A 16,906-nucleotide genomic window follows, 5' to 3' on the forward strand; every position below is an offset into this window, starting at 1 on the left:
GGGAGGTTAAGCACATAAGGAACAGTCACTCACCGCTCTCTCTTAACTTGCTTAGAAGATCTTTTTAACGCTTGGCCTGTATGACTGCACGGCCTGCGAGTGTGACCGTTATTCTATCAAATACTGTGGTGTGTTACCAGCTGCTTTCTGTGTTCTTGTTTTTTTTCCTCTTTGTATCACTTGGGAGGGGAAAGGATGGTGGGTATGCCAACAACATGTGTAAGCAACCTGTCGCGCTTATTTGTCAATGTTGCCGGGCAGGGATTCAAAGTGAAAAAGTGGCCTGTTACATGGGGCTTTGTTGAGCTTGCTGTGTTTATTTGTTTATGATCACATACATGATGGGACTATTTTACAAATGTGAATTAAGTCGACTTTGCTTGTCAAAGCAGATAGTCCAAATCATATATTTTTAGATTGCCTATGGATACTGTATTTATATGTTGACCATCCATTGTGTGCCTTGTTATGTTGAAAGTTAAGGGGTTGGGTATTAAATCATGTAAACAAAAGAAAACCAATAGCCAACAAAGCGTATCTAGTGTCTTAATGGGTGGCCTATCAAAATAAGTGGTTGGCCTACCTACCTTTTTTCAAGAAATCATGAGGTCACTCAGCATACCAACAGACAACAGGCTACATGCAAAACAGACAAGCAATCCCTCATCCCACAAAAAAACCTCTCTTAGTCATGCATAAACATTGTCATATGAGAAATTACAACGTCGTCAAGACATAAACACAGTAGCAAAGAGCAAGGAGTCCTCCAAAACAATATCATGTTCCACCAGGGCTGTCTGCCTGCTGCTGCTATAGGCTATGCGGCTTTAAGGCCTCTTCGGTCGGGTATAATGTTTGTGATTTGTGGGCCACCGTAATAGAGTAATTAATGGTGGCTGCGATTGCACCCCGGAGCATGTTCTCAGCGCGTCCTCCCCCTCATAAACTAAAGTAGCACGGGGGGGAAGATAAGGGAGGGAGGCTGCCGTTGCTGCTGCTGCTGCTGCTACAGCAAGGCAGAGCCAGTGTGGAGGAGCCAGCCAGCTAGCGCCGTGAGGACTTAAGGGGTCCATGCTAATCAACGCTTCAGTAAATCTGCTGGACGTGGTTGACACAGGCATATAAAAAGATGAGGAGTTCGGAGGAGGAGGGAGGAGGAGAGAGAGTTGGAGATTGTCAACGGGGGAGAGGGAGGGAGAGGGAGATGGAGAGGGAGAGGATGAGGGAGAGGGAGGGTGGGGTAGAGAAAGGGAGAGAGATGAATACTTTTCAAGAGAACGAATAGAATTGTGGGTGATGGAGAGGTAAAGAGAGAGAGACAGAGAGAGAGATGTATGCTTAAGAGAGATGTATGCTCACATGTATGCTTAATGTTATTAATTGACCTTATTATATGGTGTGACGTCATCGGTCGAATGCTCCATTCATTTCAACGGGGCTCCCCAACGTTCGCACGTCTGTTATTTTTCGATAACGGACGGGTTGGTCTATAACAGACCGCTGTCAATGGCAACAAGACTTTTCACTGCTAAAGCGACTTTTCAACAAGACTGTAATCAGCTGCTGTGATAGACAACACCTGTTGTCCTGGCTACCTAGCTGTTGCCTAGCGGTGTTTCACAACGGCACTGTTTTGTTTTGCGCAGCAACAATCTTAACATTAAATAGGCCTAAAGAAATGTCCCCGCCATGTGTGAATCATTTAAGTATATCCATATAATAAGCGGGTTAACTTTCGGCGAGTCGGTCGCTTTGTGGAATAGCGACCGCTCCGCGTCGGGGTCTAAAGATTCTCTCTGTCGTGCTGCTATTCCACGGTAGCGACCTTCTCGCCGAACGTTAACCCTTACGTAATGTTCTGTTACCCACTTTTGTGTGTACCTACTTTTATCTCTAAGCTTCGGCAACGCTATTACCAATAGGCATGCCAATAAAGCATATTTGAATTGAATTGAGAGAGAGAACAGAGACAGTGTTATGGAGACACTGAAAAGTGAGTATAAGAGACAGATAAAGAATGAGAATGAGAGAGAGAGTAAGAGAGAGTAAGAGAGAGTTAGAGAGAAAGAGAGAGATACGATGGAAAACAAAACATTAACTGGAAAAGAGGAGAAACTATAGGACAGGCGGAGCAGAGTCAGAACTTCTTGAGAATGACTTGAGAATGAGAATGAAAGATGAAAAAAATAATGTGCTATATTTTTTTCTTTTAAAAAAAGCTGCCATATTTCCTATTTTTGTTCTCTCCACGTGTCTCCCATCTTGCAAATTTTATCACTCCAATGTCACTGCTCAGGAGTGGCAGAACAGTTGTCAAGGAAATGGGAATCAAACAACTGCTGTTTTGCCCTTCCCCATTCTTTCTGTCTCACACGGTCACACACCATTCTTCCATTTCCAGCTTCTGAAATCATTTCATCATCTGCCCAACCCTACACTTCTCTCATTACCATAGATTGATAGTGTTAGATACCCCAACGCTACCATTACTATCATGCATTTAGGACAAGGCTGTGCGTGGGCAATAAGCAAGAAGTAGCAGACTCTGGCTTGCCAAAGGAAAAGAAAACACCATGGTGTCTGGGAGGAGAGGACTGGACAATCCCACCCCATCATCTTTTTTCCCATTTGCAGAATGAATTGGAAGACTGCCAAGCAAGCCCGCCGACAGGGGTGGTGGTTATGTTGTCCTGGGCCCTGGGAGATATAGGGGGCCCAGAATTGGGTCCTCATTACATTGCATGTATTGGGTAGAGGGCCTTTTCAGATGGCTTTGTCCTGGGCCCAGCAAAATCTGTCAGTGGCCCTGCTGCCAAGAAGAGGCAGCCCAGTCAGACAGTGCCGAGAACAGATCCTGGGTGTTGAGAGGATCGCTTCATCAGCCAACTCAGTCAGGCACAAGGGATAAAGCCTGCCGCAGTGCTCGCTGACTGACTGTTCATAGTTTGAAGCACTTGAGAGATACCAAATCCACTAATCAAGACCCAGTACCCCGGAGGGACAAAACACCACAGAGTTGGGAGTACTGAGATATAAATATAACTTTGAGTGCAACTTAAAAGGTTTTCCCTTCCTTCCTGTAAGATGTAGAACCCCAATTATTGGAGGAGTAATTTAAGGATGCTGCCTGAAGACTGATCCGGAGAGCATGCCGACATAAGGTTTAAGACCCAAACAGGTTTAAGGAGTACGAAACTCAGTGGTGTGACCGGAGTTTTATCAGTGAGACAGAGTGGATAGTAGGACTAGGGACTAATTGCTTAGGGGTTTCTAAGCTTTGAGGGTAGTTACTGATCTACACACCTCTGGTGTCCTCCAGCAATGAGACTGTTAAGTGGTAAAGTAGTAAAACACGCGGTGCTATGAGGTATTACATAGCATTACATTACACTTAGCAGACGTTTTTTATCCAAAGTGACATATACATCCAAGCTAATAATAGGAGATTCTGAGTAGAGGAGGACATGCCATAGGTGACACCACTGTGAAATGACAAAGCGACAGACAGTGAAGTATGAGGGGCGAGACGAAGGGCGTTATGAAATGACAAATTGATAGAGACAGAGAAAGTGAGAGAAGGTCAGGCTAAGTGTGAACCAGATGAGTGGGAAAGCTATTAGAGGATTGGGAGAGGGAGAGAGGGAAAGAGAAAGAGAGAGAGAGAGAGAGAGAGAGAGAGAGAGAGAGAGAGAGAGAGAGAGAGAGAGAGAGAGAGAGAGAGAGAGAGAGAGAGAGGGAGAGAGGGAGAGACAGCAGAGAGATGGGACAGTAAACTGTGTTGTGTCAATTGAACACTGAGAGAGAATTTTGAATTTTAACACATCGTTTATTGTGACACCTTCACTATTTTACATTACAGGATATAGCCAACTCCATAGGTCGAAAATCCAGCATAGTGAAGGGAGGAGCCCTCTCCCTCATAACCACAACAAACCTTACAGCCCTTGCCCCACCCCATCATCATCCCATCACATGAATACAACCACATTATTACCAAATGAAGCGTAGCTTATGGCTACTATCAACTATCCACAAGCCTTTGTCCATACACCATTTCTTTCCAAACATATCAATGTTGTTAGTAAGTTGAAAATAGGCAAATTCTGCTGAGATCCTTGCCTCAACTAACATTTTGAACATGTCAATTTGTTCCACTGTTTTGCCCTCCTGCTCTAGCCTGTGACATTTCCACACAGCCATCTTGGCTTGACCAACAAGAAAATTTAAACATGTACATACAGATGCAGCTTTCTTTGAGTACTTCACGCCAAAAATAAACAATTCCTTTGAAAAAATGAAACCAAATCTAGCGCAAACTCGTGTGAGCGTGCAGAACAATGGACTTAATTTTATACATTCAGAAAAGACATGGAACACAGAGTCAGGTACGTTGCATGATGTACAAAGGTTAGAGACCCCACCCCCCAACCTTGCAAGAAACACCTTTGTGGCCATAGCACAGTGTAGGATGCGCCACTGAAGGTCACCAGCTCGTTTGGGGATCGGGCTTTTATACAAAGTCCTCCAAGAAGGTGCTGCGGATTGGCCGGCACCCAGAAAAGTCCTCCACTTAGTGTCTGGCCGCCCAATGAGTTGCGAACCGTAAGTGCTCTTCACACACACATGGTATAGCAGCCTCTTCCCAACTGTACAAAAACCCAGCCCAGTACAGTCTGTCCATTTAAGCAGTGAGCCCACCTGCACCCCTACCCCAGTGAATTTTGGGGATATCTTAAAATCAGGAAAAACCGGCGTGTCTGTACCCACACCCCTGGCCGCGCCTGGCCCAAGGGACAGCCTTAACCCGTCCGGCAATGAATCCTTTAAGCTCCCCAGCAGCCTTCCCATAGTCCTCAGTGACCTGAACCCCAGCTGTTGCGCCAATAGCTCAACAGGCTTCCACCCCTCATTTGGTAGGTCTAGCAGGTCTCTTACCCTTGAAAAACCCCGCCCAATGAACAGGTCAATTAACAAAGGTGAAAAACCCTGCTGTGCCCCAAGAAACTTGTTATAAAACAAAGGTTCTTCTGCCCCAAAATGAACATCACCCTCCCTTGACATACTTAAAAGTCCAAGAGCTTTGAACACCGAGCTGTAGAAGGAGGAGTGGGGCTGCACTCTTCTCTGCGCCCAGTCACAGTCCATCAACACCAGGTGTTTATCAAGCAGCCCACCCCCTGCTTTCCTGAGTACTGCCAGTCCAAATTGCACCCATGGTGTACCCTCTGGTGAATACAGCAGTCTTTGAAGTGTCTGAAGACGCAGTGCCAACACCTTTGACTCCACATGTATTAACGCCTGCCCACCCTCAGACAAAGGCAAATGCAACACCCCAGGAGCCAACCAGTGGTAACCATCCCAAAAAAAATTAATAAATTCCCTTTGGATTGACCCAATGAGTTCACTGGGTGGATCCAGCACTGTGGTCTTGTGCCAGAGCATAGAGGCAGCTAGATTGTTAATCACCAGAACCCGGCCTCTGTACGATAGTTGGGGCAGCACCCACCTCCATTTGTGTAGTCTCCCCTTGACTTTGTCCAAAAGCCCCTCCCAGTTTTTGGCCATATACTTATCCGACCCCAAAAACACCCCAAGGATCTTGAAACCCCCCTTCCCCCATACACATGTTTTGGGCAACTTTGGAGGCGGGGTGTCTGCCCAATCCCCCAACAGAAGGGAAGTGCATTTATCCCAATTGACGCTGGCTGATGTAGCTCTTCCAAAAAGGTCCAGAGCCGACAACAGGACAGCAATGTCATTGTCGTTCCTTATCACCACCGTCACATCATCAGCATAAGCTGTGAGTTTGACAGGAGGTGAGAGAGGGCAGCCCGGTGCGGTTATTCCAGTTAGATGCTTCCTCAAATGCCCCAGCAGGGGCTCGATTGCAAGAGAGTAGAGCAGCCCGGACAAAGGGCAACCCTGGCGAATGCCCCTGCTGACTGGGAACTGCCTTGTCAAAGATCCATTGATCTTCAACATACTGTACACATCCTTGTACAGCAACGAGATGTATGACGCAAACCCCTCCCCAAACCCAAAGGCTTTCAGAGTTTTTAGCATGTACATGTGCGAGACTTTGTCAAAGGCCTTCTCCTGGTCTAAAGAGAAGAGACCAAGATCAATTGAGTGTATCCTTGATGTTGTAATTATGTCCCGCACTAAAAACAAATTATCAAAAATTGTCCTTTTCGGTACACAATATGACTGGTCCTCGTGAATAAGCGACGCCATGCACTCCTTAAGTCTATTTGCTAGCGCTCTGGATATAATCTTGAAATCTGCGCACAGTAGGGAAACCGGGCGCCAATTCTTGAGGTACCCCAAGTCCCCCTTTTTTGGCAATAGAGTCAGTACTGCCCTCCGACAGCTTACAGGAAGCCTCCCCTGGGAAAAACACTCGAAGAACACACTGTGCAGGTCCGTCCCTATTATATTCCACATTGCTTGGAAAAATTCAGCTGGCAGGCCATCCAGCCCCGGAGCCTTCCCTGTGTTAAGCTCTGAGGCAGCCTTGGATATTTCCTCATAGGACAGCACACCATCAAGTTTTTGCCTCTGCCCATCAGCTAGCTGTGGCAAACCCTGCAACAGCGCCTCCATGGCCTCAGCCTCGCAACTCCCCGCCTGGTACAGGGCCTCATAATAGGAGACAGCATGCGCTCTTATTTCCCTCTGGTCCAAAGTGTCCCTGCCATCCGGCAGCTTGAGGTGGGTAATCCTTTTTTGTTCTTGAGCTTTTTTCTCCAATCCAAAAAAGAAAGCAGTTGGAGCATCCATGTCATTGAACTGACAAAAACGGGCCCTTACTAGGGCTCCTTTACCCCTCTCCTCCATGAGGTTTTTCAGAAGTAGCATATTCCTCTGCACTGCATCAGTCCTTGCGTCAGTCCAGGCACCAATAACATTGTTCGTTTGGTTGGCAATTTCATGTTCTAATGCCAGCATCTTCTCTTTTAATATCCTTGTACTATGGGCAGTATACTGCAGACAAAAGGCTTTTATTTGTGCTTTGCCCACATCCCACCATTGCGAAAGGGATGAGAACCTGGACTTCTCCTCTCTCCAACTCTCCCAAAAAGATGTAAAGGCGTGAATAAAAGAGTGATCCTGAAGTAGCTTAGTGTTAAAATGCCAGTGTGAGAAAAAGTGCTCTTTTGCTTGGATAGAAACAGATAAAGAAATATACTGATGATCAGAGAGAAAAGTGGGTGAAATGGAGCTATTATAAAACAAGCCTCTATGTTCAGCTCCCACATAAAATCTATCAAGCCTGGCTGCAGTCACCTGAGTGGAGCTCATTCTCAGCCAACTATACTGTCTGACGCCAGGGGAGGCATCTCGCCACAAGTCAACCAGATTAAATCTATTTACCAATGATTTCAATACTTCAGCAGACTGGGGGTGTGGCTCATCATGATTTCGGTCAATCACGTGATTTTCCGTGCAGTTGTGATCCCCCCCTACCAAAACCACATTTCCCTGGGGGCAGACTGCTAATGCATCAGCTAACTGATTAAAAAAAAGCATTCTTTCTTTGCCATCATTGGGTGCATAAACATTAAAAAATGAAAAAGGCTTATCTCCTAGAGTCAAATCCACTCTAAGAATGCGTCCTTGCACCACCTCAATAATATTAGGTTTGCAAGTAATTTTTGGCGACAAAAGAACCGCGACTCCCGCACTAAGGTTGGTGCCATGGCTCAAATAGACCCCTCCGTTCCAGTCCCTTGCCCACTGTGCTTCATTCGCATTATCTGTGTGCGTCTCTTGCAGAAGCACTACATCAACTTTTTTTAGCTGCAAGTAGGTAAAAAGATCACCTCGCTTGGCGACCCCCCTACAACCATTAATATTTAATGAGCCAATATTGAGGACCGTCATAAGGGCTATAAAAGCAAGCCTAAAGCAAATCACAGCGTTCATCATCATTATTACTTTAGCGTCTTCGTCTGCGCTTTGCCGCGCGTCGTTGCTTTATTTGTCTTTTAACAGCCCCGACTATTTTGTCTATTCTGTAGCGTTTCTGTTGATCAAGTTCCTCGCGTGTACATGTTCTCATTGCCATTGCACATGATTCTACAAAGAGTTCAAGATTGGGAAACCAGTTATCAATTTTTACATTTCGTTTACCGAAAGTCAGATCGAGAAAATTATTTAACTCCGTCACTGAATAATATCGTTTAGCACCATCCACTTCCCCGGCCGCATTGTCCTCATATCTGAGCCATCACTCTCACAATCTGAAAAATCTTCAAATTGTACATCATTGGCCTCGGACGCCAGATTCTCCTCACTCTGCACTTCGTGCTGCATCTGTGACTCGGGGTTAACGCGTTCCCCGCTCACAGAGCCCACCTCAGCGCTGGCGGGGTCTGGACCGGCCGCAGACGCGTGCTCCTCCTCCTGTGCTTGCACCACTTCAGTCACTACCCCACTTTCAGTGCCTGTGGGAGACTCGCTCTCAGTGGGCACAGGGGGCACATTTTGGGAAACAGTATGTCCACCAGTCTGAGGTACATCAGCCGCTTGGGGAGGTTCAGGGGCAGCATTTTGGGAATCAGTTTGCGCACCGGGCTGAGGGGTATCCGCCGTTCGAGGAGGCGCCTCAGGAGAAGGTGCCGAGCCTGGCCCAACACCACTCCTATCAGCCTCTTTACCAGCCTGACACTCCTGCTTAACGTGGCCTGGTTTCCCACATCCAAAACACCTCATGGAATCATTGCTTATAAAGATCATGTAATCTTTTCCCGCTATAGAAAGTTTTACAGACACATCCAACTTCTCAAATTCCGGTTTCATTATCATTAAAGTTTGGCGTCGGAAGGACATTACATGTTTCAGGTCAGGATTCCTTAGCCCAAGAGGGATCTTTCTAAGAGGGCTAATTATTCTCCCGTATCTACCCAAAATGCTTGTGAGCATGGGATCAGGAATGAAGGGTGGCACATTTGAAAGGATCACTTTCTTAGAGGGATTTGACAGCGGCAATACGGACAGGAACTGGTCCTTTACCGTAATACCCGCTTGGACCAAAGAGTCAACCATCACAATTTCCTTCAGAAAAAAGACAACCGCCCTGTTCATTCTAGAAGCCGAAACAATATTTCCCGACCCGACCTCAGCTGCAATTGTTTCTAAAACATCTTCAACTGAGATAGAATCGTCCGGTGGCATACACTTACAGCCATGTCGGGGAGACAGGTCTGCAAAACCATCCGCACCAGAGGCCATTACAGCGTCTGGGCAAGCGCCCAAACGCTAGAGCGTTATGTAGCAACACAAAGTTTTAAAACAGCCTACCACTATCCTAACATAGAAAAAGGAAAAGAAAGTGGAAAACTCGCCGCCACTCACGCACTCACACGCTCCCAGCCAACACTCACACGCTGCACATGCGCACAGAGAGAGAGAGAGAGAGAGAGAGAGAGAGAGAGAGAGAGAGAGAGAGAGAGAGAGAGAGAGAGAGAGAGAGAGAGAGAGAGAGAAAGAAGTGACAGACAGACAATCTTGGGAGAGGAGCCTCACAGAGTGCGAGATGAAAAGATGCAGAAAAGCCAAAATGGAAAAGAGTTGAGTTTTAAAAAAAAAATCTCGGAATGAGCTGGGGTGAACGAGCAGGCAGGCAGGCACGAGCTGAGAGGCTGAGTGTAATTTGTGGTGGAAACAAAGTCAAGTGCTTCGTGAGGGGATGAAGAGAACAGCAAGACGATAGAGAATTTGAAAATATGAGAAAAACCAGAGGTGTGGGGGGGGAGAGAGAGAGAGAGAGAGAGATGTGAGAAGGAGAGGAGAAAGCGAGAGAGAGAGATGGGAGACAGAGATGGGAGAAACTGAGAGGAGAGAGAGACGGCACACGGAGATGTGAGAAAGAGAGAGGAGCGAGAGAGTGAGCGAGAGAGAGACGTTAGACAGCGATGTGAGACAGAGAGGTGCGAGAACAAACGGAGGAGGGGAGGGGGAGGAGGAGAAAAGAGGAAGAGCAGTGGGAGATGATTATGTGCCTGGAAACCATGGGAACATCTTCACATCTAAATCTCCCCTTAAAACCAAGAATCTGAGCCAGTAAAAAAAAAAAACCCTAAGGCCTATCATGGCTGCCAAGGATGAGCAGCACACGACATTCATCCACAAATCTATGTTGGCCAAATCACTTCTCAACAGCACCGTCACCACTCACCCAGAAGGTCCTCTTTTTAGCACAGAAGTCCATTAAACCTTTCTCCATCCTGGCGACGAAAATGGCTCTCTTTGGTGCCGTCCCAGGCCCTCTTATAGTGAGAGCATCCTCTTAAAAGGAGCATAATGAGCTTGTTTTTATAAGGATGAATGTGCCTCGTTAGGCAGAGGTGACTGTGAATGGGCTAAAGGCAGGGGGGCAGTCTCAGCAAAGCCAGCCATGATTGAGACTGAGGGCATTTCTCAAAACCTAGTGCGCACACTTCTTAGTGTATCAGCCTTAGTCACGCCCAGTGATTGGATACTCCGTAGAGTTCACCAAAAAGTATCCAATCACTGGGTGTGACTAATAAAGAGTATCCAATCACTGGCCGTGACTAATTAGGCTGAATACACTTGGAAGTGTGCGCACTAGGTTTTGAGAAGTGCCCTGAGAGATGCGCGGAGAGGCTGAGACTCTAACTGTTTAAAAGCCTTCAAGTTAGTGCCACACAAAGTACTCTGAAGCCAAGGGGGAGCTTTTTAACGCTAAATTAAAAAAGGAACACTTGGGTCTTCTCCACCACTTCACACCAAACTCTGGCGCTGCGTTTCGATATGCTGTGGAACAACGAGGCACAAATGTCAGGAGATGGAACTTTACTGTATAACTTGTCAGACTTGGAGTGCGCCATAAGTCTACTGCCATTGTCAGGTGGCTTTTGCAACGGCTTGCAATGGTTCATTCGCATTGCTGTAACAGTGTGCAACATTGTCTCCTTGCCACAAAAGTTTGGTAAAATTTGGCCAGAAGACATGAGCCCGCTGTGGTGATATCATGTTGTAGCAACTCACTAAATCACTGACTTCCTGTCCCACATGCACACTCTCTCTCCCTCTGGCTCTCTTGCTCGCACGCACACACACGCACACGCACGCAGGCACGCAGACACGCACGCGCACACGCACGCACACACGCACACGCACACGCACACGCACACGCACGTATATACACACAACCCTCCTATAAATTTGGGGTGATGACATCCTAGTGGACGTCACTTCATATGATCATCCTCATCGCATCCCATCAAACTCACAGACAATATTAGACATGAGCACATTGATTTTGTACTGTAGAGGACGTTGCGTTTTTTTGTCGCGATGGATCTGCTGAGCCTGCTTCCTTCCACCTTCTCCAAGGCTGCTGCTGGAGGGAGTTCTTGTCCGCAGTGTTGCCAGATGTGTCTGATCAAGTCCCGCCCAAAAAGTGCTCAAAAATCGCCAAGAGGCGCTAAATTCCGCCCAATTTCAACAAATTGCATTGATTTCTATGGGCATAAAACTGCAGAAAAAAACGCCAAATGGCCGATTTTTCCCGTTTTTACCCGCAGACGGCCATCCCAAGCAGCCCAATTGGTCGGGTAACCGCCCAATCTGGCAACACTGCTTGTCTGTTCATTGGCAGGACGCATTACCCTAAATGTGAGAAGAATCTCCACGTGTATGTGCCAGAAGAGGAGGGTGCAAGCAGTGTGCTGTGCTGCGCTGCGCTCACTTGTTCTGGAGTAAGGCAATTGGCTGTCAGTTCAACTTAAGTTCAGCTCATCTGACATTAACTATATATCCCAACATTCACATCCGTGTCACCACCACTACTTCCTTGATGGCAGCAGCAGCAGCTTGTAGTTATAATGACATTTCATAATGACATTTCCCTGGCTACGTATTTTCTAGGTGTGTGTGTGTGTGAATGTGTGTGTGTGTGTGTGTGTGTGTGTGTGTGTGTGTGTGTGTGTGTGTGTGTGTGTGTGTGTGTGTGTGAATGTGTGTGTGAATGTGTGTGTGTGTGTGTGTGTGTGTGTGTGTGTGTGTGTGTGTGTGTGTGCGTGAGTGCGTGTGTGTGTCTGTGTGTGTGTGTGTGTGAGGAGACACTTTGAAGCATACAGTGCCCTCCATAATTATTGGCACCCCTGGTTGAGATGTGTTAAAAGCCTTAAAATAAATTCAGTGTTTATTGCAGAAGAATACTGTCACACTGAAAATTGTAGGAAAATGTAGCCTTCAACTCAAATGAATTATAAGAAAATAAAAAAATCCCTGACTAAAAAATAATTATTTTTCATTAAATCACCTGTTCCACAATTATTGGCACCCTTAACAATTCCCAGGAAATAAATATAATTGAAGCATTTCTGTCATTTCTACAGTAGTTTACAAAGTTTACCAGAGTATGTAGGAACATTTAATTAGTAATTCATAACTTCCTGTTTCCCTGGGGTATAAATATGACGTGACACCGAGGCCATTTCTCTTATCCACTCTTAAACATGGGAAAGACAAAGGAACACAGCATACAAGTGAGGCAGATGTGCGTCGACCTTCACAGGTCAGGCAGAGGCTACAAGAAGATTGCCACTCAACTGCAGCTGCCCATATCCACTGTGAGAGGAATAATTAAGAAGTTCAAAACAACTGGAACAGTGGTAAACAAGCCTGGACGAGGACCCAAGTTTATTTTGCCACCACGCACAGTGAGGAGGATGGTAAGAGAAATCAAAAGATCTCCAAAGCTCACTGTTACAGAATTACAACAAATGGTAGCATCCTGGGGTCACAAAGTCTCCAAATCAACCATCAGGCGCTGTCTACACGCCAACAAGCTGTTTGGGAGGCATGCACGGAGAAAACCTTTCCTCACTCACAATCATAAACGCAAGCTTCTGGAGTTCGCCAAGCGGTATTGGGGCTTTAACTGGGACCGTGTGCTTTGGTCAGATGAGACCAAGATTGAGCTTTTTGGCAACAAACACTCTAAGTGGGTCTGGCGTACCACGAAAGATGCGCATGCTGAAAAGCACCTCATACCCACTGTGAAGTATGGGGGTGGGTCAGTGATGCTGTGGGGCTGTTTCGCTTCCAAAGGCCCTGGGAACCTTGTTAGGGTGCATGGCATCATGAATGCTTTGAAATACCAGGACATTTTAAATCAAAATCTGTTGCCCTCTGCCCGAAAGCTGAAGCTGGGTCGTCACTGGGTCTTTCAGCAAGACAATGACCCTAAACATATGGCCAAATCTACACAGAAATGGTTCACCAAGCTCCTCCCATGGCCATCTCAGTCCCCTGACCTCAACCCCATTGAGAACCTGTGGGGTGAGCTGAAGAGGAGAGTACAGAGGAGAGGACCCAGGTCTCTGGATGATTTAGAGAGATTCTGCAAAGAGGAATGGCTGAAGATCCCTTTTTCTGTCTTTTCCCATCTTGTGAAACATTATAGGAGAAGATTAGGTGCTGTTTTGTTGGCAAAAGGGGGTTGTACAAAATATTAACACCAGGGGTGCTAATAATTGTGACACACATTATTTGATGTCAAATAATTATTTCTTTATGTGGGATTTTTTCCCCACTGAATAAATGCACTTGTATTGAAGGTTGGATTTTTCTCTTTTTTTCCATTAAGGTCCCATATTATTTAGAAAAAAAATAAAATAATTGGAAGCTAAAAAACACATCTCAACCAGGGGTGCCAATAATTATGGAGGGCACTGTATGTGTGTGTGTTTGTGTGCGTTCCATGACAGGCACTCACCAGTAGAGAGTAATGGAGCTTGAAGCCCGGCTTGGCCACAAAGTAGTTGTCGGACTTGAAGGTGACCTTGAGGACGTTGGTCTTGGAGGTGATGTGGGAGGGGGCCTTGGTGCCGCACCAGCGGCCCCGGATAATGGGACTCGTCTCCGAGATGTCCTCCACCTCCACATAGTCATACCTGAGAGAGAGAGAGAGAGAGAGAGAGAGAGAGAGAGAGAGAGAGAGAGAGAGAGAGAGAGAGAGAGAGAGAGAGAGAGAGAGAGAAATAAACAGCAGTAAGACAGGCTACCCTAATATGACGCACTTTCGATACATCAGATTGACTGACAGGTGACGTCCCCTGATACAGTGGTGCTCATATGTTTACATACCCCAACAGAATATACGCTTTCTCTGCGATTTCTCACAAAATATGAAGGATTACACAAAACCTTTTTTTTCACTCATTGCTAGTGACTGGCTGAAGACATTTATTAACAATCTTCTGTGTTTTCTCTTTCAAAAGCATGATCACAACCCAAACTACCCAAATGACCCTGTTCAAAAGTTACATACATACCCTAGTTTCTGATGCTGAATATGGCCCTATTTAACATCAAGGACCGCTCTAAATTGTTTGTGGTAGTTGTGGATAAGGCTTTTAATATTCTCTGATGACAAAACAGCACATTCTTCCTGGCAAAATGGTTGTTTCCTATAATATCTTTGGGTGTCTTGCTGGAACCTCACATTTGAGGTTTCCCCTGAGTGGCTCAATGATGTTAAGATCAGGAGAGTGAGATGGTCGCTGAAAAACCTTCATTTTATTCTTTCTGAAGCTAATGACGGGTTGATTTGACTTTCTGTGTCGTCTGAGAACATTAAGAGCCTTATCCACAACTACCACAAAAGATTTAGAGCGGTCAATGGTGTTAAACAGGACCATATTCAGCATCAGAATTTAGGATATGTAAACTTTTGAACAGGGTCATTTGGGTAGTTTGGGTTGTGATCATGCTCTTGAAAGAGTAAACACAGAAGATTGCGAATAAATATCTTAAGCCAGTCACTAGCAATGAGTGAAAAAAAAACGGTTTTGTGTAATCCTTCATATTTTGTGAGAAATTGCCAAGAAAGCGTATATTCTGCTGGGGTATGTAAACATATGAGCACCACTGTATATCCTGATATGAAATGTACATGTATTCACAATTCTTCTTGCAGTGTCTCACCTACAGAGTAATGGGCTATCTCTGGCAACATACAAACTGTTTTCCCACTCCGAGAGTACAGTTATGCCTACCTGGATAAATAACAGCGACTCAGTCTCTTCACAACACAAAGAAATATTAATATTCATAGAATTTACATCAATTAAAATGTCTCTACTCACTGCACCAGCACAATTGACTCACTTGCACAATCTGACAACAAAGCTAATGTTCCATATTGGTGCAATAAACAAAAATGGACAGTGTAGGCCTAATGGCAGGCAGACTCATACTGTATTAGCCTATGACACGCCTACAGGAGCCATACATATCTTCACTGTGTCTGCCTGTCTGCCTGTCTGCCTGTCTGCCTGTCTGTCTGCCTGTCTGTCTGCCTGTCTGTCTGTCTGTCTGTCTGTCTGTCTGTCTGTCTGTCTGAGTGAGTGAGTGAGTGAGTGAGTGAGTGAGTGAGTGAGTGAGTGAGTGAGTGAGTGAGTGAGTGAGTGAGTGAGTGAGTGAGTGAGAGTGAGTGAGTGAGTGAGAGAGAGAGAGGGTGAGAGAAAGAAAGAGAGAGAAAGAGATGGAGATGGATATGGAGACTATGAGAGACTGTGAGAGACTGTGAGAAAGAGTGAGAGAGTGTGAAAACAGAGAGAGAAAGAGCTCCTCAGGATGTGTACAGTATGTGTGGTTGTGGTAGGTGGCACAGGTGTGAGAAAGACACAGTCAGGCCTAGCAACAGAGAGAAAGAAAGAGAAAGAGAGAGAGCAAACGTGTGTACAGGATAGGAAGAGGAATATTTTTTTTGTTTTTTTTAATCATTGGGAAACTCCAACTCCCATTGTCATTGTGACACAGCACTCCACAGCACACAAGTGAACACTGCACACTGCACACAACGAAATTGTATTTATGCCTCACCCGTGCAAGGGGGCAGCCCTCAGTGGCGCCCCATGGGGAGCAGTGCGGTGGGACGGTACCATGCTCAGGGTACCTCAGTCATGGAGGAGGATGGGGGAGAGTACTGGTTGATTACTCCCCCCACCAACCTGGCGGGTCGGGAGTCGAACCGGCAACCTCTGGGATGCAAGTCTGACGCCCTAACCGCTCACCCATGACTGCCCATCATATAGAGAGGAAGGAAGAGAGGAAAAAAGTGTGAGAAAGACACAGACAGACAGGCAGGCAGGCAGAGAGACAGACAACTCAGTAGGATGCGTATGTGTGGTGGTGGTGTTGGTGGTGGTGGTGGTGGTGGTGGTGGTGGTGTTGGTGGTGGTGGTGGTAGGCAGTGGGACAGGCTCGCGACATGGCACCGGTGGTTGGCTGACATGTCTCTGAGGCACATCAGCCCACAGCAAGCCAGAGAAAGGCACAGTGCGCTTGGCTTGGCGTGCTCCACCGATTCCCATCTTGTATAATTAGCTGTATAAATGCATAATTACATAATAGAGCAATAACAAGCGGCACAGTGCGCCGGTACAGGCGTGACTCATTCAGAGCGAGCTGGGGATTTTTTTTTTGCAAATGCTGCAGCAGCAGCGGGCACGATGTCTTAAAAGTCTGCAAGAGATGGCAAAGTCAGTAAAGACAGACAGATGGAGACTGCCAGATAGGTAAGCAAACAGAAACAGAGTGAGGGAGAGAGAGAGGGAGAGAGAGAGAGAGAGAGAGAGAGAGAGAGAGAGAGAGAGAGAGAGAGAGAGAGAGAGAGAGAGAGAGAGAGAGAGAGACAGAGACAGAGACAGACGGAGAGAGAGAGAGAGAGAAAGAGCGAGAGAGAGACAGACAGACAGAGAGAGAGAGAACGAGATAGAGAGAGAACGAGAGAGAGAAACAGAAAGACAGAAAGAGGCAGCAAGAAAGACAAAAAGAGAGATGCGTACAAACAGACAGACGGACAAAGTAGAGAGAGATTTAAGAGAGTGAGTCTGAGAGTTAAAAAATCCTTTTCCATTTCTTTCTC

The 16,906-nt window shown here is 46.2% G+C and overlaps 1 protein-coding gene across 2 annotated transcripts in view; it reads right to left on the reverse strand.

Annotated features, from left to right (window-relative positions):
• Positions 1–16,906, reverse strand: part of pdgfd (platelet derived growth factor d) — a 123,188-nt gene that overhangs the window by 36,661 nt on the left and 69,621 nt on the right. For both annotated transcript variants that reach the window (XM_063205482.1, XM_063205481.1), the window contains exon 3: positions 13,751–13,928. In XM_063205482.1, coding sequence (XP_063061552.1) covers positions 13,751–13,928 — 178 coding nt within the window. The remainder of the gene's footprint in view (positions 1–13,750; positions 13,929–16,906) is intronic.

Source organism: Engraulis encrasicolus, chromosome 8 (genome assembly GCF_034702125.1).
Source record: "Engraulis encrasicolus isolate BLACKSEA-1 chromosome 8, IST_EnEncr_1.0, whole genome shotgun sequence".
Classification (NCBI taxonomy): Eukaryota; Metazoa; Chordata; class Actinopteri; order Clupeiformes; family Engraulidae; genus Engraulis; species Engraulis encrasicolus.